The sequence below is a fragment of the Choloepus didactylus genome, chromosome 2 (assembly GCF_015220235.1).
Source record: "Choloepus didactylus isolate mChoDid1 chromosome 2, mChoDid1.pri, whole genome shotgun sequence".
NCBI classification, from domain to species: Eukaryota; Metazoa; Chordata; class Mammalia; order Pilosa; family Megalonychidae; genus Choloepus; species Choloepus didactylus.
In genome coordinates, this window is record NC_051308.1 from 97,201,629 (window position 1) to 97,228,552 (window position 26,924).

At 35.6% G+C, this 26,924-nt stretch overlaps 1 protein-coding gene across 3 annotated transcripts in view; it reads right to left on the minus strand.

Annotated features, from left to right (window-relative positions):
* Positions 1-26,924, minus strand: part of POU2F1 (POU class 2 homeobox 1) — a 262,495-nt gene that overhangs the window by 19,976 nt on the left and 215,595 nt on the right. For all 3 annotated transcript variants that reach the window (XM_037825439.1, XM_037825437.1, XM_037825438.1), the window contains exons 10-13: positions 13,739-13,880; positions 12,412-12,557; positions 10,873-11,052; positions 9,388-9,493 (exon numbers count right to left, since the gene is read on the minus strand). In XM_037825439.1, coding sequence (XP_037681367.1) covers positions 9,388-9,493; positions 10,873-11,052; positions 12,412-12,557; positions 13,739-13,880 — 574 coding nt within the window. The remainder of the gene's footprint in view (positions 1-9,387; positions 9,494-10,872; positions 11,053-12,411; positions 12,558-13,738; positions 13,881-26,924) is intronic.

Here is a 26,924-nt window from a genome sequence, read left to right on the forward strand (position 1 = left end):
AGTATTAGGGTAACACTGGCCTGAAAGAATGAGTTAGGAAGTGTTCCCTCCTCTTCAATTTTTTGGAAGAGTTTGAGAAGGATTGGTGGCAATTTTTCTTTAAATGTTTGGTAGACTTCACCAGTGAAACATTTCTTCTTGGGCTTTTCTGTTGGTAGGTTTATGATTGATTCAATCTCCTTATTTGTTATACCACTATTCAGATTTTTCTATTTCTCCTTTAATCAGTTTTGCAGAGTATGTGTTTCCAGGAATTTGTTCATTTTTTTCTAGATTATCAAGTTTGCTGGTGTATATTTGTTCCTACTAGTCTCTTATAATCCTTTTTATTTCTGTAAAGTTAGTAGTAATATTCCCTCTTTCATTTCTGATTTTAGTAATTTGAGTCCTCTTGTTTTCTTATTTAATTTAGATAAAGGTTAGCCATTTTTGCTCATCTTTTCAAAGAACTAACTTTGGGTTTGCTTATTTTCTGTATTGTTCCTTTTTTTTTTTTTTTTAAATCTCTGCCCCAATCTTTATTATTTCCCTCTTTCTATTGGCTTTGGGTTTCATTTGCTCTTCTTTTTCTAGTTTGTTAAAATATACAGCTAGGTTACTGGTTTGAGATCTTTTTTTAATGCAGGTGTTTACAGTTATAATCCCTCTGAGCACTGATTTTGCTACATCCCATAAGTTTTGGTATGTTGTTTTGTTTTCATTTGTTTCAAGGAATTTTCCAAATTCCCCTTTGACCCTTGATTGTTCAAGAGTATGTTGTTTAATTTGCACATAATACATTTTCTTTGAGGTCTGGCTTTTTTGCTCAGAAAAAAAAAATTAACATTTAACCATATATCAGTTAATTACTTTTTATTGTAGAGTAGTATTCCACTGTATGGCTATACCACAATTTATTTAACCATTCACTCTTTGATGGACATTTTGATTGTTCTTATTTTGGGGCTATAGTAAACAAGGCTGCTATAAACATTTATACACGAATCTTTTTATGGACATACATTTTCATTTCTCTTGGGTAAATATGTAGACGTGAAAATGCTAGGTCATATAGTCAGAAAGTGTTTAACTTTATAAGAAATTGCCAAGCCGTTCTCCAAAAGGCTTTCACCATTTTACATTCCCATCAGTAATGTATGAGGATCCAGTTGCTCCATATCCTTGTCAACTCTTGGTTTTGAAAACATATAATTTAGGTTATAACCAACTGATGCGGTTGTGTAGTAGTATGTCATTTGCAGTAACCACATGATTATTAATGTTGAGCATCTTTCATGTGTTTATTTGCCATTCATGTCTTTTTTTGTGAAATGTGTACTAAAATCTTTTCCCCATTTTATAAACAGGTTGTTTATTTTTTGTGATATAAGAGATTTTTTATATATTCTGGATACAAATTCTTCATCATATGTTTATATGTATCAGCAATAATTTTATTCCACTCTGTGGCTGGCCTTTTCATTTTCTTAACAGCATCTTTTGCAAAGCAGTAGTTTAAAACTTTGAAGAACTGAATTTATCAACTTTTTTTCTCAATTAGTGCTTTTTGCGTCCTTTATGAGAATGTTTTGTCTATCCTATTCTACTGATTTTCTCCTGTGCGTTCTTCTACAAGTTTTACAGTTTTAGTTTTTATATTTATGTCTATAATCCTTTAGGAGTGAAATTTTTTATGGATTAAAGTTTTTTGTCTTCATATAGCTATCCATTTGTTCTAACATAATTTATCGAAACAACTATTCCCATTGACTTACCTTGACATTTGTGACCCATTTATTTATGGTCTATTCTGGATTTGCCATTCTGGTTTCTTTTTCTATATGTCTATCTTTGCATTAATACAACAGTGCCTTGTTTTCTATAATTTTATTATAATAAGTATTCAAATTAGGTAGTCTAAGTCCTTCAATTTTTTTTTTTTTTCAAAATTATTTTGGCTACTCTAGGTCCTTTGTATTTCCATATAAATTTTGGAATCGGCTAGTCAATTTCTACAAAAAAGCTGGTTAGGGTTTTGATTCAGATTGTGTAGAATGTACAGATCAATTTGTAGGGAATTGAACATATTAAAAATATTGGTCTTCTGATCTACAAACATGACATATACCTTTGTTTACTGAAGTCTTTCAAAATTTCTCTTAGCAATCTCTTGTGGTTTTCAGTGTCTAGGTCTTATACATACATTTCCAAAGAATTTGTATAAGATTGATGCTATTATATTTTTAAAATTTCATTTTCCAATCATTTGTTGCCAATACGTAGAAATACAATTGTTTTTTCTATACTGACTATATTCTACAACCTTGCTAAAACTACTCATTTTATAAGACCAGCTTTAGTCTTATACCAAAACCAGACAAAATTAAAAAGAAAACCATAAATCAATATTCCTCACAAACACAGATGAAATCATCTTTAATAAAATACAAGCAAACTGAATCCAGCAATATATAAAAAAATAACACATCATGACCAAATGGTGTTTTAATCCCAGGAATGCGGATTTGTTTAAAAAAATCAACATAATTCACCACATTAACAAAATACTAGAGAAAAACAAAAATCATAAGATCATTTCAATAGGGCATAAGAGAATCTGACAAAATTAATCACCCATTCATGATAGAAACTCTTGGCAAACTAGGAAGAGAAGGGTACTTCCTGAACTTGTAAAAGGTACCCATGAAAAACTTAACAGCTAATATCATACCTACTGGAGAAAGGCTACATGCTTTTCTTATGGTTGGTGTGGAGGAAGAGTTCTAAGACGGACCCTAAGATTTCTGCTGCCCCACCCCCCGCATAGTATATATACACTGTATAATCCCTTTCTCCTTAGTGTAGTGGGATCTGTGAATATGATAAGATAGTCACTCCCTTGATTAGGTTCTATTATATGACAAAGGTGATGGGATTGATTATGTTATATTATATCTACTCCAGAGGAGGTGACTGGAGAGACATGCTCCTGTTGGCTTTGAAGGAGTAAACAATAATGTTGTGAGAAGGTCACAAGGCTAGAACCTGAGGGCAGCCTCTAGGAGTTGGAGTGACCCAACTGACAATGAGCAACAAAATGGGGACCACAGTCCTACAACTGCATGGAGCTGAATTCTGCCAAATAATGAATTTGGAAGAGGACCTTGCACCTCAGAAAACATTGCATCTTGATGCAGCCTAAGCAGCTAACTCATGCCTTAACTCATGTAGCTAACCTACAAAACTGTGAGATAACAAATAAGTGCTGGTTTACACTACTAGACTGTGCTAATTTATTTGGCAACAGAATAATAATAGAGTTGAGAACAAGGCAAGAATGTCTGCTCTCACACTTCCATCATACTGAAATTTTGAGCCAGTGCAATATTGATTTGTCAGCTTGAAATAGTATCTATTTCATCTATAATAAAAGATGCAAAATGACACTGAAATATATGAAAACGTGCAACTTTACTCATAATAAGAGAATGGAAATTAAAAATACAGTGAAATACAATTTCTCATGTATCAGAAAGGCAAAAATTTAAAAGTGTAACAGCCCACTACTGAGAAAGCTGTGGAGAAAATAGGCACTCTTGTATATTGTTAATGGGAATGCAAAACAGAACAATCTCTTTAAAGGGGAATGTGGGATTATCCAACAAAATTACAAAAATGTTTACCTTTTGACCCACTTCTAGAAATTTACCCTGAAGATACACTTCCAACAATACAAAAATATCCCTATATCAGACACCCAGGGGAGTGAATCTCCCTGGCAACGTGGAATACGACTCCCAGGGAGGAATGTAGACCTGGCATCGTGGGACGGAGAACATCTTCTTGACCAAAAGGGGGATGTGAAAGGAAATGAAATAAGCTTCAGTGGCAGAGAGATTCCAAAAGGAGCCGAGAGGTCACTCTGGGGGGCACTCTTATGTACACTTTAGACAACCCTTTTTAGGTTCTAAAGAATTGGGGTAGCTGGTGGTGGATACCTGAAACTATCAAACTACAACCCAGAACCCATGAATCTCAAAGACAGTTGTATAAAAATGTAGCTTATGAGGGGTGACAATGGGATTGGGAAAGCCATAAGGACCACACTCCACTTTGTCTAGTTTATGGATGGATGAGTAGAAAAATAGGGGAAGGAAACAAACAGACAAAGGTACCCAGTGTTCTTTTTTACTTCAATTGCTCTTTTTCACTCTAATTATTATTCTTGTTATTTTTGTGTGTGTGCTAATGAAGGTGCCAGGGATTGATTTGGGTGATGAATGTACCACTATGTAATGGTACTGTAAACAATCAAAAGTACGATTTGTTTTGTATGACTGCGTGGTATGTGAATATATCTCAATAAAATGAAGATTAAAAAAAAAAATCCCTATAAAATAGTTTATAATCACAAAATACTAGAAGCAACCTACCTACATGCCCACACAACAGAAACAGTGTTGAATAAACGGTTGTACATTCACATAATATTTCATTGTTGAAATACTATGCAACAATAAAATAGAATGGGAACGATCTCTATGTACTTATGTGGAGTGATTTCCAGTATATTATAAGTGAAAGAAGCAAAGTATAAAAGAATACCTATAGTATAATACCTTTAAAGTAAAAAAAAAAAGGATAAATAAAAAATATACATTTCTCTGCTCATATGTTCAAAAGAAACACATGACAGCAATAGGACAGAAAGATCATAGAGAATTATGATAAAAGGGAATGACATTCCTCTGAAAAGGATTTTTTGTAGTCTTGACTTTTGAACACGTAATATCTCATATACTTAAATCAAGAAGGATGCGAAGAAAAACTTAATTCTGAATACAATCCAAAACAAATAAACTGAACCAAATTTCAAATGAAATAGGTAACTTCACTGAAGAGAAAAAGAACAAACCCAAATAACTTTTGAACACAGTATTTAGCCTTAAAAATAGGCTAAAGACAAAAAGAACTCCAAACAAACTTGAATTAGTAGGATTCTTCTTTTCAGAAGTATGGGTTAGCAATTTTGAAACTACTTTCTTTTCATTCTTTTAGCAAGAAAGTAAATATATTGTTGATAATGGGAGCCAGGTATCTCATTGTCACTGAGAAGTGAGTTAACAAATACGGAAAGATGGAAGGATAGAAAATGAACTCTGGGATGTTGGATTGGAATCAGATGTAAATATGAGCCCATGAATTTTAATATAAATATCTAGATTTAAAATGAACATAGATAGATGTGTGTGGATATATATATACACACACACAGGTGTATATATATGCATGTGTATAAGTGTATATACCTATTTCTGCTGAGACGGTCTAGAAGGAATGACAATTCAGCATCAATGAGCACATCTAGTGCCCTTATCTTGGTTTCTAAGTACCTTTCCTCACTAAAAGGAACTAGGACTCCTTATGGAGATTGGATAATTCTCGGCTGGAGCACAGAATGTTCAAGATGGACCTGGAACATCCTGTGACAAAAAATAAGGAAGTGCACAAAGAATGATGGGGACACATCAAAAGGACACCAAGAGTCAGCTTGAAGGGGTTCTCACTGGCCAAATCTGGGACAATTTAAACATTACAGTAAACTTTGATTGTGTTGAAAACTCAGAAAGAATATCTTGAGTCCATACTGATACAGATACAGATACAGATACAGATACAGATACAGGAAAAGCTCGTCCTTAGAATTGAGAGCCAACTAATTAATGTAGAAGAAAGGAAAGAATTATCTGGAACCAATAATAATAATAATAATAATAATAATAATAATAACAAAAAGAGCAACAGACTCAGGTAAAAAATCATCAATGGACACTAGCGGGTAAAAAAGTTGAGGAACAAAATGATATTTGCAAAGTCTCAGAGAAACTCACCACAAGATACTTGTTAATTGTAAAGGGTAAAATAATAACTACACAACGAAGAAACCTGGAAGGCAACATCTTAACCAAATTATCGAAGTTAGTATCAAAGTAGTGGTACTTATCACATGCCTCCTGATATTATGCACAAAGGACTCTGCCCAAAGGGCATAACCTGAATCTAATGATGAGGACACATAATATTAAACCCAAATTAATGGAGAGTCTACCAGATAACTGGCTATATTCTCTTAAAAGATCAATGTCCTAAAACACAAAAGAAAGACTCAGAAATAGTCCCAGATTAAGTGACAAGATAACTGAACTTCTTTTGCTAAGAGGGATATTATTGGTACAACTGAGGAAATCTGAATGTGATCTGTTTAGTAGATATTAGTATTGAATCAATGTTAGTTTCCTGTTGTTTGGTAACTGTACTCTGGTTATACAGGATGATTTCTTGTTTTTAGAAAATACATAGTGAAGCATTTAGGGGTAGCAGGGCATGTCTGCAACTTACTCTTAAAACAGTTCAGAAAAAATAACACACACACAAAGAAAGAGAGGAAAAGGGTGGTGGTGGAGCAAATATAGTAAGATTTTAACATTTGGAGAGTCTGAGGGAAGGGACTTAGGATTCCTTTGTACTAGACATGCAACTTTTCTGTGACTAAAATATATCAAAATAAAGAAAACTTACAAACAAGCTATAAGCACAAAGGTGTTCATTACAATGATATTTACAATAGTGAAAACTTCATTTGTTCAACAGTGATTTACTGGGTATCTTACATTTTAGGCAGTATGCTAAACACTAAGGATAGAATAGTGAACAAGTAAAACCAGTTACAAGGCTTATAGACTGAGGGTGTTCCGAGGATGCAGGATTTTCAGGGCTCCAACTGGGATGGCTGGTAACCCTAAGTAGAAGTCAATCATGACAGCACCACAGGAAAATGTTAATGAAATTATAGTACCACCATTCAACAAAATATTAAAGGCAAATCAAAAGTAGAAACATGAAAACTGCAACAACAGGGGAGACCCTTATAAAATGTTAAGTGAAAAAACTATAAATGGTATAAATACCATTATACTTATATATATTTGCACATTTATTATGTACATATAAAAAATTAAAAGGGAAAATAAAAATTGTACTAGATGTGATTGTGTTTTTCCTATAATGTTAAATTTCTTAATAATTGAAAAATTTCATTCCAAAAATGTTACCAAAATTTCAGAAAACAATCATAATTAAATCCACAAAAGTAGACTAAGTGATTGAATTCAAGAAATTGTGATTGGTCAATTAGGATAATCAAAAACTGATAAAATTTTTAGCTAGTACTAACTCTGTATACCCCCTCAAAATTACTCTGTTTCAGATTTTTCCCACAGTACAGGATATCTGCAAAGCTACTGTTCTTAGTGTCTGAACTATTAAGAATAGTTAGGAATTTTTCTGCAAAAGATGGTGTTCTAGTTTGCTAATGTTGCCAGAATGCAAAACACCAGAAATGGATTGGCTTTTATAAAAGGGGGTTTTATTTGGTTACACAGTTACAGTCTTAAGGTCATAAAGTGTCCAAGGTAATAACATCAACAATCAGGTACCTTCACTGGAGGATGGCCAATGGCGTCCGGAAAACCTCTGTTAGCTGGGAAGGCATGTGGCCAGCGTCTGCTCCAAGTTCTGGTTTCAAAGTGCCTTTCTCCCCGGACATTCCCCCCTAGGCTTCAGCTCCTCAAAAATGTCACTCTTAGTTGCTCTTGGGGTATTTGTCCTCTCTTAGCTTCTCTGGAGCAAAAGTCTGCTTTCAAAGGCCGTCTCCAAAATGTCTCTGTAAGCGGAAGCTCCTCTCTCAGTTCCAGTGCATTCCTCAAAGTGTCCCTCTTGGCTGTGGCAAGTTTGCTCCTTCTGTCTGAGCTTATATAGTGCTCCAGTAATTTAATTCAAACCCACCCTTAATGGGTGGGGCAACAACTCCATGGAAATTATCCAACCAAAGGTCTTGTCCACAGTTGACTGAATCACATAGTCATGGAATGCCCAAAGGATTCCAAAATCTAATCAACACTAATATGTCTGCCCACACAAGACTGCATCAAAGATAACGGCGTTTTGGGAGACATAATACGTTCAAACCGGCACAGATGGATATCTTCAGACTTAACAAAACAGGAATTACAATTTGTTGGGAAGGTAAAGCTTAGTTCATAATTTACCAGATGGTGACAGTCAGTTTGGATAGTAAGCTACTCAGAGATAGTAACTTCATGTCTACACCCCTGGTATCTAGTACAATGCTGATTATCAACAATTTGCTTATTATGGGGAAGTACAGAATACTGTACATGCTCACAGGTTCTTAACCTAAAATCCACAGATTCCTAAGACACCCACAGATATCCCTGATGAGGTGGAGATTGATGGGGGCTATCATTTATGAACCTCCTTAAATTTTATTAAACATTGTGTGCACATCTACTTTGCAGGGGAAAAGACTGTAGCCTTCATCAAAGTCTCACACCAAAAGAGGTCACACAGAAGAGGTCAAGAAGTACTGTTTTAAATAAATAAACAAAATCATGAAATTTTTCTAATAACTGAGAAATTTAATAACTAAAGTCCACTCATTCAATATTTACATCAGGGTTAGGTTGCAGAGCCAAAGAGATGTCATGAACTTAAAACATAACGGAAAAAAAAAAAGGCCCCGACTCAAGGTTACATTAAAGCTTGACTGTGAAATATCACAAATCCACCCAACGACCTACTGTAGCATAATCAACCTGCTGAATAATTACAGTATGCCTTATGTATTATGTCTCACTAAAAAACTTCTGATGACAATTCTAGGTGATTTGAAACATATTTGAGAAATATGCTATATAAAAGAGGTCAAAGGAAAAAATCTTCCTTATTCATTTTATAGTGAGTATGACTACTAAGTGTCAGGCTAGGCATTGAAATTACAAGAAAGAAGAATACTCAAATCTTTTGGGAAGTACAAAGTCTATTGAGAAAGACAGATGTGTAAAAATATCATTGTTTATAATACAGGTAGGTGGAAATGAGTAGTTTCCAGTGTGCTAACGTAGGGTGGGACAAAGGGTAGTGGGAGATCAGGTTGAGATTAGAAAGAATCTTCTAGGAATTGATGATGAATTTGGATCTTTTTCTGAATCAAACAGCAGCAGCTAATGAAGGTTTTCACACAGAAGAGCTACTTGAAAAAAAAATTTTTGTGTTTTTGAAAGATAACTTTGGGAACAATATGGAAGAGTGACTAAAGTGGGACAGAACAAAAAAAGATTTCAAGAAATCTCCTTGTAAGGTTTTTTTTTTTGAGAAAATTAATATTCTGATCTTTTCTGAAGTTCAAGTTTTCACATATAACATTTTTAAAAAGCAATACCTATCTTTAGTTAGAGGCTTAATTTACAGTTCAATGGCAGAGTCTCATAGAGCCTATTATGGGCCTACCATTTGCTCTAATGGCTGCAGAGCTAGGCTGCTGCTTACCTGTAACAGACAGATTAGTTACTGCAGGGCTGGTTAGAGGGAGTACAGGATTAACTGTGAGGGTAGTTGCCGCACTGCTCGTCACAAGGCTTGGTGTGGTTGCCACCTAGAGGTCAAAAATAAAAACAGGCTCAAGGCACTTAAAAAAAATTTTTTTTAACTCCAGATACAAGGGAATAAAATAAAAAGGCCTAAGAAGAAATGATGTTTTTGATCTTGGAACTGAGAAAATTGGCATTGTATGTTGGAAAGTTGCTATAAGAAGAGTTTTTCACTGATGTATCAAATGGCTTTGTCCTCGGTTTTAAACGGAAATAATAAAAAACACCCTTAAATTTCAATGATGTTGAGTCAGATATACTTTGAGTCAGTAAGCAATATTATACCAATAGTCAACTTTACCTAAGCAAGAAAACTATTCTACATGGTTAGGGAATTTGGAGTTCTTGTATTGCTTTTATTTTTGACTATGTGGGGGCAAAAATGCCTTGGTTTTTCCCTGTTTTTTGGTTTTTTTTTTTTGTTTTTTTTTTTTTTTGTATTTTAAAGAAAAGATATGGAAAGAGCATGAAGGAAATTTTAAAAACTGAGGAAGTTTCTTTATGAAATAACATAAGAAATTTCTACAATTTTGTAAGAAATACTTTTGTCATAATGGTATGAATATTTCCAAAAATTTACCTAATGATTACCATTCTCAAAGCTATCTCATGAACTTTATGATTAAAGCCCCACCATTTAACAACCATAGCTTTCACTCAACAAACTAACATGTGCCTTAAATGCTGACTTTAGTGTAAAAAGCCTTCAGATACAGAATGATATTCAAACAAAATAGAAACAAATTAACAAAAAGGAACAGAAATGCAAACTCAACAATCTGTCTGTCTTTAGAATTCTGATCGGCAATGTGGAAGTCACATTTGTAATCACCCAAATATCAAGGGAATCGTATATTCTACTGCAAACATTAGTTACTCAGTGAGGTTATACATGAAAGGTCCACATGTTGACTGAGAGCAAAAATCTGAGACAATGGTTTTAAAACAAGTTCAGAACTAAAGAAGGGTATCTGGTCGTTTACTATAGCTTAATCATATAAGGTCAAGTTTAATAAATCAGGTTTATGACCCAACAGCAATAAAAAGCAAGTCAGATTTTTTTTTTTGACACAACTGGAATCAGGAGCAAATTTACTTCCACGGTTTACAAAGTAACCTAATAAACTACACTAGAGAGGAGAATAATGGAACTGCAATGAAATAGGAAAGAATTAAAATTTTCACTTTAAAATAAGAAAGATCAGTAAGTTCTTGGGTTAATAATAACAGGAGATTTTATCATCATAACACATACAATATGAATTTATATACATTTATTCAATGTGATGATATATATATACATACACACAATAAAATTCCTATTATGAAATCTATTGATTCATTTGTAACCTTGAACTTGTGTCCTCTATTTTTTAATTCTTACCAGTGAGGTTGGGCTGGGGAAAATTGCTTTGATAGGTGAGCTGCTGGTCCCACCACTGCTGGGTGGGTTGATTCTTTTCTCTTTCTGACGACGGTTACAAAACCAAACACGGATCACCTCCTTTTCCATATTGAGCTGATCAGCGATCATGGTGATCTCTTCCGAGGTAGGCTTTTGATTCTGAAGGGAAAAAAAACCATCCTTTGAAATAACTTTGAACTACTGGCATAATCATGTTAGGCTATAAATAAACAGGGCAAGAAGTTGTGATATGTGTGACTCTATTAGATCCTTCTGAACAATGAGCTTCTGTACATAGACATTCTAATGACTATATATCTACCAAATTTATTCATATAAGTTATTCTTGAATATTTATATCTTTCAAATTTTTTTATTTTTTTGTTTTTGAAAATTCAGTGTTATTGAGGTATATTCACATACCATACAATTATCCATGGTGTACAATCAACTGTTCACAGTACCATCATATAGCTGTGCACCCCAATCTATTTTTGAACATTTTCATTACACCAGAAAGAATAAAAATAAGAAAAACAAAAGTAAAAATGAATACCCAAATATCCCCCCCATTCCACCCTATTCTTCATTTAGTTTTTGTCCCCATTTTTCTACTCATCCATCCATATATATCTTTCATTTTTAACATCTATTAGTTTTGAATAAAATCAATAAAATATCAATATACCCTTAACAGGTATATTGATATACTCTTTATAAATACGTATTATATAATATTAAGTATATAGAGTATATCTTAATACATACTTAAACAGCAGTTTAAGAATTTTCTCAGTGCTTCATGCACATTATCTCATTTAAACATCATGATAAACCTATGAGGCTGGAAAGTCACTTATTTTCAACTGATGAAGGCACTTCATTTTTTTAGTTAAAGAAATCAAATGATTTGTCCAATCACACAATTAATAAGTAGCAGAGCTGATAAAGACTCCTGATTCAGTACCCCTTTTACTATTCTCAAGCCTTTTCTGAATCAGAAAAGTCAAAATCTTATAGGAAGCTTCATTATGATGTTCCCTGGTACAACAACAACAACAACAAAAATTCAAATATCTGTTGAATTAAGTTGAACTCCATAACCTGATATTCGAGGCCTTTTGTGTTCTGGTTCTAAGCTATCATTTTAGGCACGCAAGTATCAGAATTTACCCCTTTTATACCCTATGGTCTTCCCTCCTCAGATGCCTTTGCTCATGCATTTCCACTGCTTCAAGAGCTTTTCTCCCGACTTTCCCTGCCTGGGCAACTCCTATGCCTCCTACAGCAGCCGCTGCCTCTCTCACACTATGTGCTCACATGAACAAGGTCTCTTCTGAATCCTCCAGTGCTCTGGTTCTGTCTCCTGTGTCCATTAACTCACTCTGTCTTATTTTCTCTGTTATGCTATAAGTGTTCATAAGGACAGAGGCTGACAAGTTCATCTTTTACCATCTATCATGCTTAATGCTAGTACTATATAATCCCATGCCAATGAAATGTAAAAAGCTCACCGACCTCCAGGAAACTCTTCTCTAAGGCCACACGAATGTTGGTCTCTATGCTGGTGCGTTTCTTCCTCCTCCGGTTCAAGCCCTCAATTCCCAGCCCTGGAGAATTCAGGGCACTTGGGCTGGAAAGAGCAGAATCAGATGAGAGGTTCTCTGTAAGAAAGAAGAAAAAATGGCAATAAAATTAGCTTAGCATAATGATACATATATTAACAAAAAAGCCTGGTCAAAATATTTTAAGCTACAAGCAAGCATGAAAAGGTTTTCATATAAACTACATTAAAATACTGTTCACTACTATGGTTCTTCATACTGTTCTTACTGGTGCTCTTTATTACTATAGTGTCATCACTACTTTTTGATTTCTGTTTCTGAGAAAGCAGTTTACTATTCCTATCCTTGGATTCAGCTTTACCCTTCCTAATTCTGCTGGTATGTTTTGTTTATTTATTTATTTTTTAGTACTTGGGATAAAAGGGAAAAGAAACTTCTTCGAAATTACCGAACATTTAATATTTATTTAGCAAATGACCTCTCTCATTGGTAAAATCAATGGCATAAAAAACAAAACAAAACCAAAAAAACAAAAGACAAACACACACAAAAAAACACCCAAACAACAACAAAACAAACAAACAAACAAAAACAATGAAGTACTTAAAATTTCTTCTTTAAAGTTCAAACAGGGTTCTATCATTTAATAGTTTTATAACCTTGGGCATGCCACAAATATCTCTGACTTGCTTCACTCTACATAATTTTTGTGTGTGTCTACTATGAAAATCACAGACTAGCGGATCTCTATGGCTCCTTACAGCTCTCATAGTGTGTGACTCTGTGACTCACATTCCAAAAATTCCAAAAGGAAACCTCAGCACAAAACAGCTAAATTAAAAAACTAATAGCACAACTTTTTATGTATAGAAGATGTGAGGTCATTTTTAATAACAAAAGCAGAACTATTACCAGTAACAAGTTTAAAGATAATTTGAGAAAGAATCCAGTAAACTTGTTTTTCAAGTTTATCTAAATACATATACTTTCACATTGTCTTCCTTCAATTGTATATGTGTCCCTAATCCTGGCTCAAATATAAGAAATATCCCAAGGCTAGAAATTACTGTTGATTGCTTACAATGTAATTACCAGAATATTTAAATGAATTAGCCCTCTAATATACATAGACATAATTTATATTGGGCCTCCCAGGATTAGTGAGCATCAAGGTTCCATAGTAACCATAATGTAATAAGGAATAGAAACCCCAATGTTTATAACAATAACCCTGTGAAATTTCAATAGCCAATGAGGAAATTTCTTATATATTCACCCACCTGCATCATTTAGCCACTTCTCTAAAAGTGGCTTTAACTTGCACATGTTCTTAAAGCTGAGGTTCAAGGCTTCAAAGCGAGAGATGGTAGTTTGGCTGAAGTCATTTCCATATAGTTTACCCATAGCGAGCCCAACATCACCCTGCATAACGATACAGAGCAGGAGAGGGGGAGAGGAAAAGAGAGAGAAAGAAATTAATCTCACTAATGTTCAGTTTTCACTCTGGGGTTCCCCTTCAATAACTGCTTAGATAAAGAGTCAATAATCATTTCATTTATGGGTCCCACAAAAGTACCCACCCCTAAACCAGGCACAATATTTCAGTGAAGATGTTAAGTAAGCCCTTGATCGTGACAGCATTCAACACTATTCTGAATACTTTCCATTTTAAATCCCTTCTTGCTACTTTATGTAACAATAAACATACCAAATATTTCTACTAAATCTCAAAAGAATAGTGCTGATATTCTAACAAACCCCTTAAACTACTGAAGTAATTTATGCAACCTCTAAAAATCAATTTACCTGTACTGCCTACAGGGTTAATGGATATAACTATCTAGATAATCTCAGGTATTTCTGAACTAACCCAACTTCCCATAAATCACTTTAAAATTTAGAAACGATCCCTCATTGTCTTTATTATTATTTTTTCTTTGTAAAATATTTCTGGAAGCAGTGAAAAAAATCTATTTTGCACCGTTGGTTGAGGTTTCAAAGTTGGTTACAAAAAACAGGTATTCTAAATGACTACTTTTGTAACCATTACAGAGACAGAAATTCACAGTAGAGAGGTTTGACCCACTTAGTCAAACTTTCATGGGTACTGGAAACTTGGTAACCTTATGGCAATAGAACAATGATACACTGAATATATTACAAAAGAAGTCTCTCTGTATTAAGCCTATACCTTTGAAATACACATAGTGCTTTTCTTCCAGCTGAATCTCTCTTGTTAAAGCTGGGAAAAGCCATTTTTTAATACTTATTTCACATATAGGTAACAGAGACTCATGGAGTTTAAATGATTTACCTGCTCATTTCAGTTAGTTTAGTGACAGGACAGAAAGGCAACACCATTTCTGGTACAAAGTACTGTATAGCTAATTCTTTATGAGACAGCCAACTCTCAACTATCCTGTCAATGCTTATTTTGAATAGGGATTATCCCAGACCTTTGATTTTTTCCTCTTCTACAATCCATTTTCTGGATACTCCATTGTTTACTAGCACCTGTATTAGGTGGTAATCAGGAAAAAGCAAGAACATTTTTTCAACCCAATTTTATTACCAGTGAGCAACTTCTGATAAGAAGTTTTACAGAGTAGAAATGTTTGCACTATAAGAAAAATGAGGCATAAAGAATACCTGAACTTCAATGACCGGTATCCTACACTATTCATTGCGGTAGCCACCAGTCACATGTGGCTAATTAAATTAAAATTAATTAAAATTAAATAAAATTAAAATTTGAGTTCCTCAGCACTACTAGTCACCTTTCAAGTGCTCAAAAGCCACATGTAGCTAGTGTATTGGATAGCACAAATACAGACCAAAAGAATATTTCCATCATTATGGGAAGTTTGATTGACAGTCCTGAGTACACTGTATCTAACTAAAGTTGAAGTGGACTGTTTATTGATTTCCTTTCAGTTATAGTAAAATGGAAAGAACTAGGACAGTGTGAGTGGGATTTAAGCACTATCCATTTATATCTATATACTTATACATCTATATATCTATATACAACTGTATTTATTAAATGTTACTTTATTCAATTGAAAATTATCTTTTAAGGGCCTACTGTGTAAGGCATTGAACTATGCTTTGTGCATCATATATATTCATGTCTTGGTCACTTTATTTGTTTAGATTATAACTTTCCAGAAAACTGGGGCCAACTATATCTTGCAATTCTTTGTGCATAGGACGAGACATAGTGATTAAATGGCAATAAATGTTTTCTGATATTATAACTGCACAATTCTCTAAGAATTTTTCCACAAACTTCTGTAATATCTTTGTATGGAAAGTAACAATTTTGACAGATAAACAAAAAAAATAAAATATCTACTCGAAAGTCAAATCATAATGAGAATAAGAAATAATGCCTCAAGTAGGTAGTTAGAAATAAGGCTATGCCATCAACTAACTAAACGATAATTCCACTTACTGAGATTTATAATACAATTTTACCTTACAATTAAATTGCTTAATTGAACTGCAACAGGTCCCTCAGATAACGTACTAATTTTCATTAATTTGCTACATGCTTGGTTTAGTGCTCATGTATCCCACAACCATTTTGGGTTCTCCCTCACTAAAGATCCCACTGATAATTCTGAAAAGAGTGAGGGGGGTTGAAAACAAAGGACAACGATTGGAATTGGGAAACAATGAACGTACCACATATGATGAAAGTGCTACACTATGGCGTGCTTTCTAATTATGCAATGACATTCACAGTAATCCTTTAATAACCAATTGTGTAGTTTGAAAATAACTTACTGTTAAAAAATCTGATTACAGGTATATTTACTCAGAGAATAGGAATTTTTTTGGATTCTCCAAGTAACCTGGATGTTTGACTTCTTTTTTGTGTTATATATATAAATGTTATATATTTACATATAAATAAAATAAACAGGAAATAAACTTTGAATAACCATAATTGAGGTATATGACTTGAAAACAATGGCTGATTTTCTCATCCTGTACCAGTAATATGTTCTTTTATTCATGTAGCCAAAGTCTGTGAACTGTTGCCACTGCTGTGTCAAAGTCATTTTGAAAAATGTGCCAAAAATAGGCTAAAATCATAAAACAGAACAGCAGACCACAGGAAAACTCCTTTTACATGGATGAAAAAAAAAAGAAATATACCACCAGTAAGATATTGGGTCAAATGCCACAGAAGGCAAACCACTGGATAGGTGAAAGGTAAAGATTTTAAAAAGCCTTAACATTTTGGCATATCACTTAGGCAACAATCTCCCAGGGAACTAAAGAGTATATTGTGCTAATAACCTAAAACTTGAAGTATGGCTAAATATGCCAACCTTATCCTTATTTAAGCTTATTAACTTACCTCTATCAATCTGTTTCATCTTTAGCTATCTTCTTAAAACAAGTACCCTTCAAGAGTACTAAAATATTCTGCATTGTTATTTGCTACTTCACAACTACAACTCCTCATAAACATAACTGCATTTTCTCTAAAATTTTATCAATTCTTAAAGATAATTTTATGTTTCTAATACATAATTAGTTTCTTAGAGAAAAAAATTACCAAAGAAATATAAGGAATAAAAGTTTGTTCTTAAAAACACCCAGATGCAGAAAATATGCATGGAGGACCATCCCAGGTTTTTCATTTATCACAGTAGGTGGTGCATTACTGTACTTTCAACATGAAATAATCTGAATAGTATTTAATTGGTGGCTTAAATTTCAAAAAATAATTATATCCTCTGGAAAGAAAATATCAGGTCTTTCATAATTCCACAAAAACACCCAATCCAATCCATTCTTCAGCATTATTTTTTTGCCTAATGACCTTCTATCATTTTACATAAATATCCAGTTTAATTCCTTTCCTGTTTTAAAAGTATTACTTGTGAGGAGGCGGGGCAAGATGGCAGACTGGTGAGCTGTAAGTTTTAATTACTCCTCCAGGAAAGTAGGTAAAAAGCCAGGAACTGCGTGGACTGGACACCACAGAGCAATCTGTCTTTGGGCATACTTCATACAACACTCATGAAAATGTCGAACTGCTGAGATCAGCGAAATCTGTAAGTTTTTGCGGCCAGGGGACCCGCGCCCCTCCCTGCCAGGCTCAGTCCCGTGGGAGGAGGGGCTGTCAGCTCCGGGAAGGAGAAGGGAGAACTGCAGTGGTAGACCTTCTCGGAAACTCATTCTACTGATTCAAACTCCAACCACAGACAGACTGAGACCAGACACCAGAGAATCTGAGAGCTGCCAGCCCAGCAGAGAGGAGACAGGCATAGAAAAAAAAAAAAAAATAACACGAAAAACTCCAAAATAAAAGCAGAGGATTTTTGGAGTTCTGGTGAACACAGAAAGGGGAAGGGCGGAGCTCAGGCCTTGAGGGGCATATGCAAATCCTGAAGAAAAGCTGATCTCTCTGCCATGTGGACCTTTCCTTAATGGCCCTGGTTGCTTTGTCTATTAGCATTTCAATAACCCATTAGATCTCTGAGGAGGGCCATTTTTTTTTTTTTTTTTTAATCCTTTTTTCTTTTTCTAAAACAATTACTCTAAGAAGCCCAATACAGAAAGCTTCAAAGACTTCCAATTTGGGCACCTCAAGTCAAGAGCAGAACTAAGAGAGCTCTGAGACAAACGGTAATAATCCAGTGGCTGAGAAAATTCACTGAACACCACAACTTCCCAAGAAAAGGGGGGTGTCCGCTCACAGCCACCATCCTGGTGGACAGGAAACACTCCTGCCCATCGCCAGCCCCATAGCCCAGAGCTGCCCCAGACAACCCAGTGTGACGGAAGCGCTTCAAATAACAGGCACACGCCACAAAACTGGGCGTGGACATTAGCCTTCCCTGCAACCTCAGCTGATTGTCCCAGAGCTGGGAAGGTGGAGCAGTGTGAATTAACAAAGCCCCATTCAGCCATCATTTGAGCAGACTGGGAGCCTCCCTACACAGCCCAGCAGCCCAGAACTGCCCTGGGGGGATGGCATCCACCTGTGACATAGCACAGTCATCCCTCAACAGAGGACCCGGGGTGCACGGCCTGGAAGAGGGGCCCACTTGCAAGTCTCAGGAGCCATACGCCAATACCAAAGACTTGTGGGTCAGTGGCAGAGACAAACTGTGGCAGGACTGAACTGAAGGATTAGACTACTGCAGCAGCTTTAAAACTCTAGGATCATCAGGGAGATTTGATTGTTAGGGCCACCTCCCCTCCCCGACTGCCCAGAAACACGCCCCACATACAGGGCAGGCAACACCAACTACACACGCAAGCTTGGTACACCAATTGGGCCCCACAAGACTCACTCCCTCACTCACCAAAAAAAAGGCTAAGCAGGGGAGAACTGGCTTGTGGAGAACAGGTGGCTCGTGGACGCCACCTGCTGGTTAGTTAGAGAAAGTGTACTCCACGAAGCTGTAGATCTGATAAATTAGAGATAAGGACTTCAATAGGTCTACAAACCCTAAAAGAACCCTATCAAGTTCAGCAAATGCCACGAGGCCAAAAACAACAGAAAATTATAAAGCATATGAAAAAACCAGACGATATGGATAACCCAAGCCCAAGCACCCAAATCAAAAGACCAGAAGAGACACAGCACCTAGAGCAGCTACTCAAAGAACTAAAGATGAACAATGAGACCATAGTACGGGATATGAAGGAAATCAAGAAGACTCTAGAAGAGCATAAAGAAGACATTGCAAGACTAAATAAAAAAATGGATGATCTTATGGAAATTAAAGAAACTGTTGACCAAATTAAAAAGATTCTGGACACTCATAGTACAAGACTAGAGGAAGTTGAACAACCAATCAGTGACCTGGAAGATGACAGAATGGAAAATGAAAGCATAAAAGAAAGAATGGGGAAAAAAATTGAAAAAATCGAAATGGACCTCAGGGATATGATAGATAATATGAAACATCCAAATATAAGACTCATTGGTGTCCCAGAAGGGGAAGAAAAGGGTAAAGGTCTAGGAAGAGTATTCAAAGAAATTGTTGGGGAAAACTTCCCAAATCTTCTAAACAACATAAATACACAAATCATAAATGCTCAGCGAACTCCAAATAGAATAAATCCAAATAAACCCACTCCGAGACATATACTGATCACACTGTCAAACACAGAAGAGAAGGAGCAAGTTCTGAAAGCAGCAAGAGAAAAGCAATTCACCACATACAAAGGAAACAGCATAAGACTAAGTAGTGACTACTCAGCAGCCACCATGGAGGCGAGAAGGCAGTGGCACGATATATTTAAAATTCTGAGTGAGAAAAATTTCCAGCCAAGAATACTTTATCCAGCAAAGCTCTCCTTCAAATTTGAGGGAGAGCTTAAATTTTTCACAGACAAACAAATGCTGAGAGAATTTGCTAACAAGAGACCTGCCCTACTGGAGATACTCAAGGGAACCCTACAGACAGAGAAACAAAGACAGGACAGAGAGACCTGGAGAAAGGTTCAGTACTAAAGAGATTCGGTATGGGTACAATAAAGGATATTAATAGAGAGAGGGAAAAATATGGCAAACATAAACCAAAGGATAAGATGGCCGATTCAAGAAATGCCTTCACGGTTTTAACGTTGAATGTAAATGGATTAAACTCCCCAATTAAAAGATATAGATTCGCAGAATGGATCAAAAAAAATGAACCATCAATATGTTGCATACAAGAGACTCATCTTAGACACAGGGACACAAAGAAACTGAAAGTGAAAGGATGGAAAAAAATATTTCATGCAAGCCACAGCCAAAAGAAAGCAGGTATAGCAATATTAATCTCAGATAAAATAGACTTCAAATGCAGGGATGTTTTGAGAGACAAAGAAGGCCACTACATACTAATAAAAGGGGCAATTCAGCAAGAAGAAATCACAATCGTAAATGTCTATGCACCCAATCAAGGTGCCACAAAATACATGAGAGAAACACTGGCAAAACTAAAGGAAGCAATTGATGTTTTCACAATAATTGTGGGAGACTTCAACACATCACTCTCTCCTATAGATAGATCAACCAGACAGAAGACCAATAAGGAAATTGAAAACCTAAACAATCTGATAAATGAATTAGATTTAACAGACATATACAGGACATTACATCCCAAATCACCAGGATACACATACTTTTCTAGTGCTCATGGAACTTTCTCCAGAATAGATCATATGCTGGGACATAAAACAAGCCTCAATAAATTTAAAAAGATTGAAATTATTCAAAGCACATTCTCTGACCACAATGGAATACAATTAGAAGTCAATAACCATCAGAGACTTAGAAAATTCACAAATACCTGGAGGTTAAACAACACACTCCTAAACAATCAGTGGGTTAAAGAAGAAATAGCAAGAGAAATTGCTAAATATATAGAGACGAATGAAAATGAGAACACAACATACCAAAACCTATGGGATGCAGCAAAAGCAGTGCTAAGGGGCAAATTTATAGCACTAAACGCATATATTAAAAAGGAAGAAAGAGCCAAAATCAAAGAACTAATGGATCAACTGAAGAAGCTAGAAAATGAACAGCAAACCAATCCTAAACCAAGTACAAGAAAAGAAATAACAAGGATTAAAGCAGAAATAAATGACATAGAGAATAAAAAAACAATAGAGAGGATAAATATCACCAAAAGTTGGTTCTTTGAGAAGATCAACAAGATTGACAAGCCCCTAGCTAGACTGACAAAATCAAAAAGAGAGAAGACCCATATAAACAAAATAATGAATGAAAAAGGTGACATAACTGCAGATCCTGAAGAAATTAAAAAAATTATAAGAGGATATTATGAACAACTGTATGGCAACAAACTGGATAATGTAGAAGAAATGGACAATTTCCTGGAAACATATGAACAACCTAGACTGACCAGAGAAGAAATAGAAGACCTCAACCAACCCATCACAAGCAAAGAGATCCAATCAGTCATCAAAAATCTTCCCACAAATAAATGCCCAGGGCCAGATGGCTTCACAGGGGAATTCTACCAAACTTTCCAGAAAGAACTGACACCAATCTTACTCAAACTCTTTCAAAACATTGAAAAAAATGGAACACTACCTAACTCATTTTATGAAGCTAACATCAATCTAATACCAAAACTAGGCAAAGATGCTACAAAAAAGGAAAACTACCGGCCAATCTCCCTAATGAATATAGATGCAAAAATCCTCAACAAAATACTTGCAAATCGAATCCAAAGACACATTAAAAAAATCATACACCATGACCAAGTGGGGTTCATTCCAGGCATGCAAGGATGGTTCAACATAAGAAAAACAATCAATGTATTACAACACATTAAAAACTCGAAAGGGAAAAATCAATTGATCATCTCGATAGATGCTGAAAAAGCATTTGACAAAATCCAACATCCCTTTTTGATAAAAACACTTCAAAAGGTAGGAATTGAAGGAAACTTCCTCAACATGATAAAGAGCATATATGAAAAACCCACAGCCAGCATAGTACTCAATGGTGAGAGACTGAAAGCCTTCCCTCTAAGATCAGGAACAAGACAAGGATGCCCGCTGTCACCACTGTTATTCAACATTGTGCTGGAAGTGCTAGCCAGGGCAATCCGGCAAGACAAAGAAATAAAAGGCATCCAAATTGGAAAAGAAGAAGTAAAACTGTCATTGTTTGCAGATGATATGATCTTATATCTAGAAAACCCTGAGAAATCAACGATACACCTACTAGAGCTAATAAACAAATTTAGCAAAGTAGCGGGATACAAGATTAATGCACATAAGTCAGTAATGTTTCTATATGCTAGAAATGAACAAACTGAAGAGACACTCAAGAAAAAGATACCATTTTCAATAGCAACTAAAAAAATCAAGTACCTAGGAATAAACTTAACCAAAGATATAAAAGACCTATACAAAGAAAACTACATAACTCTACTAAAAGAAATAGAAGGGGACCTTAAAAGATGGAAAAATATTCCATGTTCATGGATAGGAAGGCTAAATGTCATTAAGATGTCAATTCTACCGAAACTCATCTACAGATTCAATGCAATCCCAATCAAAATTCCAACAACCTACTTTGCAGACTTGGAAAAGCTAGTTATCAAATTTATTTGGAAAGGGAAGATGCCTCGAATTGCTAAAGACACTCTAAAAAAGAAAAACGAAGTGGGAGGACTTACACTCCCTGACTTTGAAGCTTATTATAAAGCCACAGTTGCCAAAACAGCATGGTACTGGCACAAAGATAGACATATAGATCAATGGAATAGAATTGAGAGTTGGGAGATGGACCCTCAGATCTATGGCCGACTGATCTTTGATAAGGCCCCCAAAGTCACTGAACTGAGCCATAATGGTCTTTTCAACAAATGGGGCTGGGAGAGTTGGATATCCATATCCAAAAGAATGAAAGAGGACCCCTACCTCACCCCCTACACAAAAATTAACTCAAAATGGACCAAAGATCTCAATATAAAAGAAAGTACCATAAAACTCCTAGAAGATAATGTAGGAAAACATCTTCAAGACCTTGTATTAGGCGGCCACTTCCTAGACTTTACACCCAAAGCACAAGCAACAAAAGAGAAAATAGATAAATGGGAACTCCTCAAGCTTAGAAGTTTCTGCACCTCAAAGGAATTTCTCAAAAAGGTAAAGAGGCAGCCAACTCAATGGGAAAAAATTTTTGGAAACCATGTATCTGACAAAAGACTGATATCTTGCATATACAAAGAAATCCTACAACTCAATGACAATAGTACAGACAGCCCAATTATAAAATGGGCAAAAGATATGAAAAGACAGTTCTCTGAAGAGGAAATACAAATGGCCAAGAAACACATGAAAAAATGTTCAGCTTCACTAGCTATTAGAGAGATGCAAATTAAGACCACAATGAGATACCATCTAACACCGGTTAGAATGGCTGCCATTAAACAAACAGGAAACTACAAATGCTGGAGGGGATGTGGAGAAATTGGAACTCTTATTCATTGTTGGTGGGACTGTATAATGGTTCAGCCACTCTGGAAGTCAGTCTGGCAGTTCCTTAGAAAACTAGATATAGAGCTACCATTCGATCCAGCGATTGCACTTCTCGGTATATACCCGGAAGATCGGAAAGCAGTGACATGAACAGATATCTGCATGCCAATGTTCATAGCAGCATTATTCACAATTGCCAAGAGATGGAAACAACCCAAATGTCCTTCAACAGATGAGTGGATAAATAAAATGTGGTATATACACACGATGGAATACTACGCGGCAGTAAGAAGGAACGATCTGGTGAAACATATAACAACATGGATGAACCTTGAAGACATAATGCTGAGCGAAATAAGCCAGGCACAAAAAGAGAAGTATTATATGCTATCACTAATGTGAACTTTGAAAAATGTAAAACAAATGGTTTATAATGTAGAATGTAGGGGAACTAGCAGTAGAGAGCAATTAAGGAAGGAGGAACAATAATCCAAGAAGAACAGATAAGCTAACGTTCTGGGGATGCCCAGAAATGACTATGGTCTGTTAATTTCTGATGGATATAGTAGGAACAAGTTCACAGAAATGTTGCTATATTATGTAACTTTCTTGGGGTAAAGTAGGAACATGTTGGAAGTTAAGCAGTTATCTTAGGTTAGTTGTCTTTTTCTTACTCCCTTGTTATGGTCTCTTTGAAATGTTCTTTTATTGTATGTTTGTTTTCTTTTTAACTTTTTTTTTCATACAGTTGATTTAAAAAAGAAGGGAAAGTTAAAAAAAAAAAAAAGAAAAGAAAAACAAGGAAAAAAAAAAAAAGATGTAGCGCCCCCTTGAGGAGCCTGTGGAGAATGCAGGGGTATTCGCCTACCCCACCTCCACGGTTGCTAACATGACCACAGACATAGGGGACTGGTGGTTTGATGGGTTGAGCCCTCTACCATAAGTTTTACCCTTGGGAAGACGGTTGCTGCAAAGGAGAGGCTAGGCCTCCCTATATTTGTGCCTAAGAGTCTCCTCCTGAATGCCTCTTTGTTGCTCAGATGTGGCCCTCTCTCTCTGGCTAAGCCAACTTGAAAGGTGACATCACTGCCCTCCCCCCTACGTGGGATCAGACACCCAGGGGAGTGAATCTCCCTGGCAACGTGGAATATGACTCCCGGGGAGGAATGTAGACCCGGCATCGTGGGACGGAGAACATCTTCTTGACCAAAAGGGGGATGTGAAAGGAAATGAAATAAGCTTCAGTGGCAGAGAGATTCCTAAACGAGCCGAGAGATCACTCTGGTGGGCACTCTTACGCACACTTTAGACAACCCTTTTTAGGTTCTAAAGAATTGGGGTAGCTGGTGGTGGATACCTGAAACTATCAAACTACAACCCAGAACCCATGAATCTCGAAGACAGTTGTATAAAAATGTAGCTTATGAGGGGTGACAATGGGATTGGGAAAGCCATAAGGACCAAACTCCACTTTGTCTAGTTTATGGATGGATGTGTAGAAAAGTAGGGGAAGGAAACAAACAGACAAAGGTACCCAGTGTTCTTTTTTACTTCAATTGCTCTTTTTCACTCTAATTATTATTCTTGTTATTTTTGTGTGTGTGCTAATGAAGGTGTCAGGGATTGATTTAGGTGATGAATGTACAACTATGTAATGGTACTGTAAACAATCGAAAGTACAATTTGTTTTGTATGACTGCGTGGTATGTGAATATATCTCAATAAAATGATGATTAAAAAAAAAAAAGTATTATTTGTGACAGGTTAATCAGCAGCAGTGCTGGGAATAAAAATTCTGTATTCCCAGACCCATGTTAAAACCATTAAAATGTACAGGCATTCCTCATTTTATTGTGCTTTGCAGATACTGTGTGTGTTTTTTTTGTTTTTTTTTTTGTTTTTTTTACAAATTGAAGATTTGTGGCAACTCTGCAATAAGCAAGTCTATTAGTGCCATTTTTCCAATAGCATGTGTTCACTTTGTGTCTGTATGTTGAACTTTGGTAATTTTTGCAATATTTCAAATGTTTTCATTATTATTTTATCTGTTATGGTGATCTGTGGTCTTTGCTATTGCTACTGCAGGTGGGATTATTAACTTGCTTTATTTCAATACTGTTGTGTCTCAGGGAATAGGGAGGCCTGAGGAGAGGGAAAGCTGGGGGAATGGCCAGTTGGTGGGGCAGTAAGAACATACACAACATTTATCAATTAAGTTCACTGTCTTACATGGGCACAGTTTGTGGAACCCTAAAACAATTACAATAGTAATCAATGGGTGAAGAGTTGCTTCTTATGGATGAACAAAGAAAGTGGTTTCTTGAGATGGACTCTAAACCTGGTGATGAAGATGCTGTGTACATTGTGGAAATGACAACAAAGGATTTAGAATATTCTATAAATTTAGTTGACAAAGGATCAGCAGGGTTTGAGAGGACTGACTCCAATTTGGAAAGAAGTTCTGTCGTGGGTAAAAAGCTATCAAACAGCAGCACATGCTACAGAGAGATCTGTAAAAGGAAAAGTCAACGGATGTGGCAAATTTCATTGTTATCTTCTTTTAAGAAATTGTCACAGCTATCCCAACCTTCAGCAACCTCTACCCTGATGATTCCGCAGCCATGAGCCCTCAGGCAAGACCCTCCACCAGCAAAAAGATCACAACTCACTGAAGGTTCAGATGATAGTTACCATTTTTAAGTAATAAAGCATTTTTAAACTAATATATGTACATTTTTTGGACATAATGCTACTTTGCACACTTAATATACTAAAATATAGTATAAACATAACTTTTAAATGCACTGGGAAACCAAAAAATCCATGTGACTCACACTTTATTGTGATATTTGCTTTACTGCAGTGGTATGGAACCGAACCCATAATATCTTCGAGGTATGCCTGTATTCCTTTAAAAGTCCATTGCTTGGTGACATTTTAGAAAAAGTTAATTTGAATTCTGATTACCTTGGATTTTTACCTTCAACAGATTCCTTATTCAATTAATTTGGTTTGGTTTGGGGTTATAGTGTGTGCATCTGTCTTTCTCTCAAAACCAAGCCTTTCAAACTTTTCCCCTTTCCACTACTCTAAAAGACTGTAATCTTTATTCTCTCTTAAATATATATAGCACTAAGCTCTAGAATCAGATGTTCTTCAAATAATAAAACCCTTAGTATAATTATATCATCTCCCAACACCCTTTTTCAAGCTCTCATAATTTATTGGTGTAATTATGACTTTAAACACTTGTGTTCTGAGGGAAATTCTTAAAGGTTTTAACTTAATGTTAATTCTTAGGCTTATAACTAAATGTATACAATAATAGACTAAACTTAGAAATGGCTAAGAAAAAGGTACAGTTTAAAACCAAAAATCAACAAAGCTGAGGATCATATTGTTCCTTACAAGCCTTTTTGGACAAGTAAAGCAAAGATTTAGATCCAGTCAAAGAGAGGAATCTAAGTAAGGATGGGTTCATCCTAC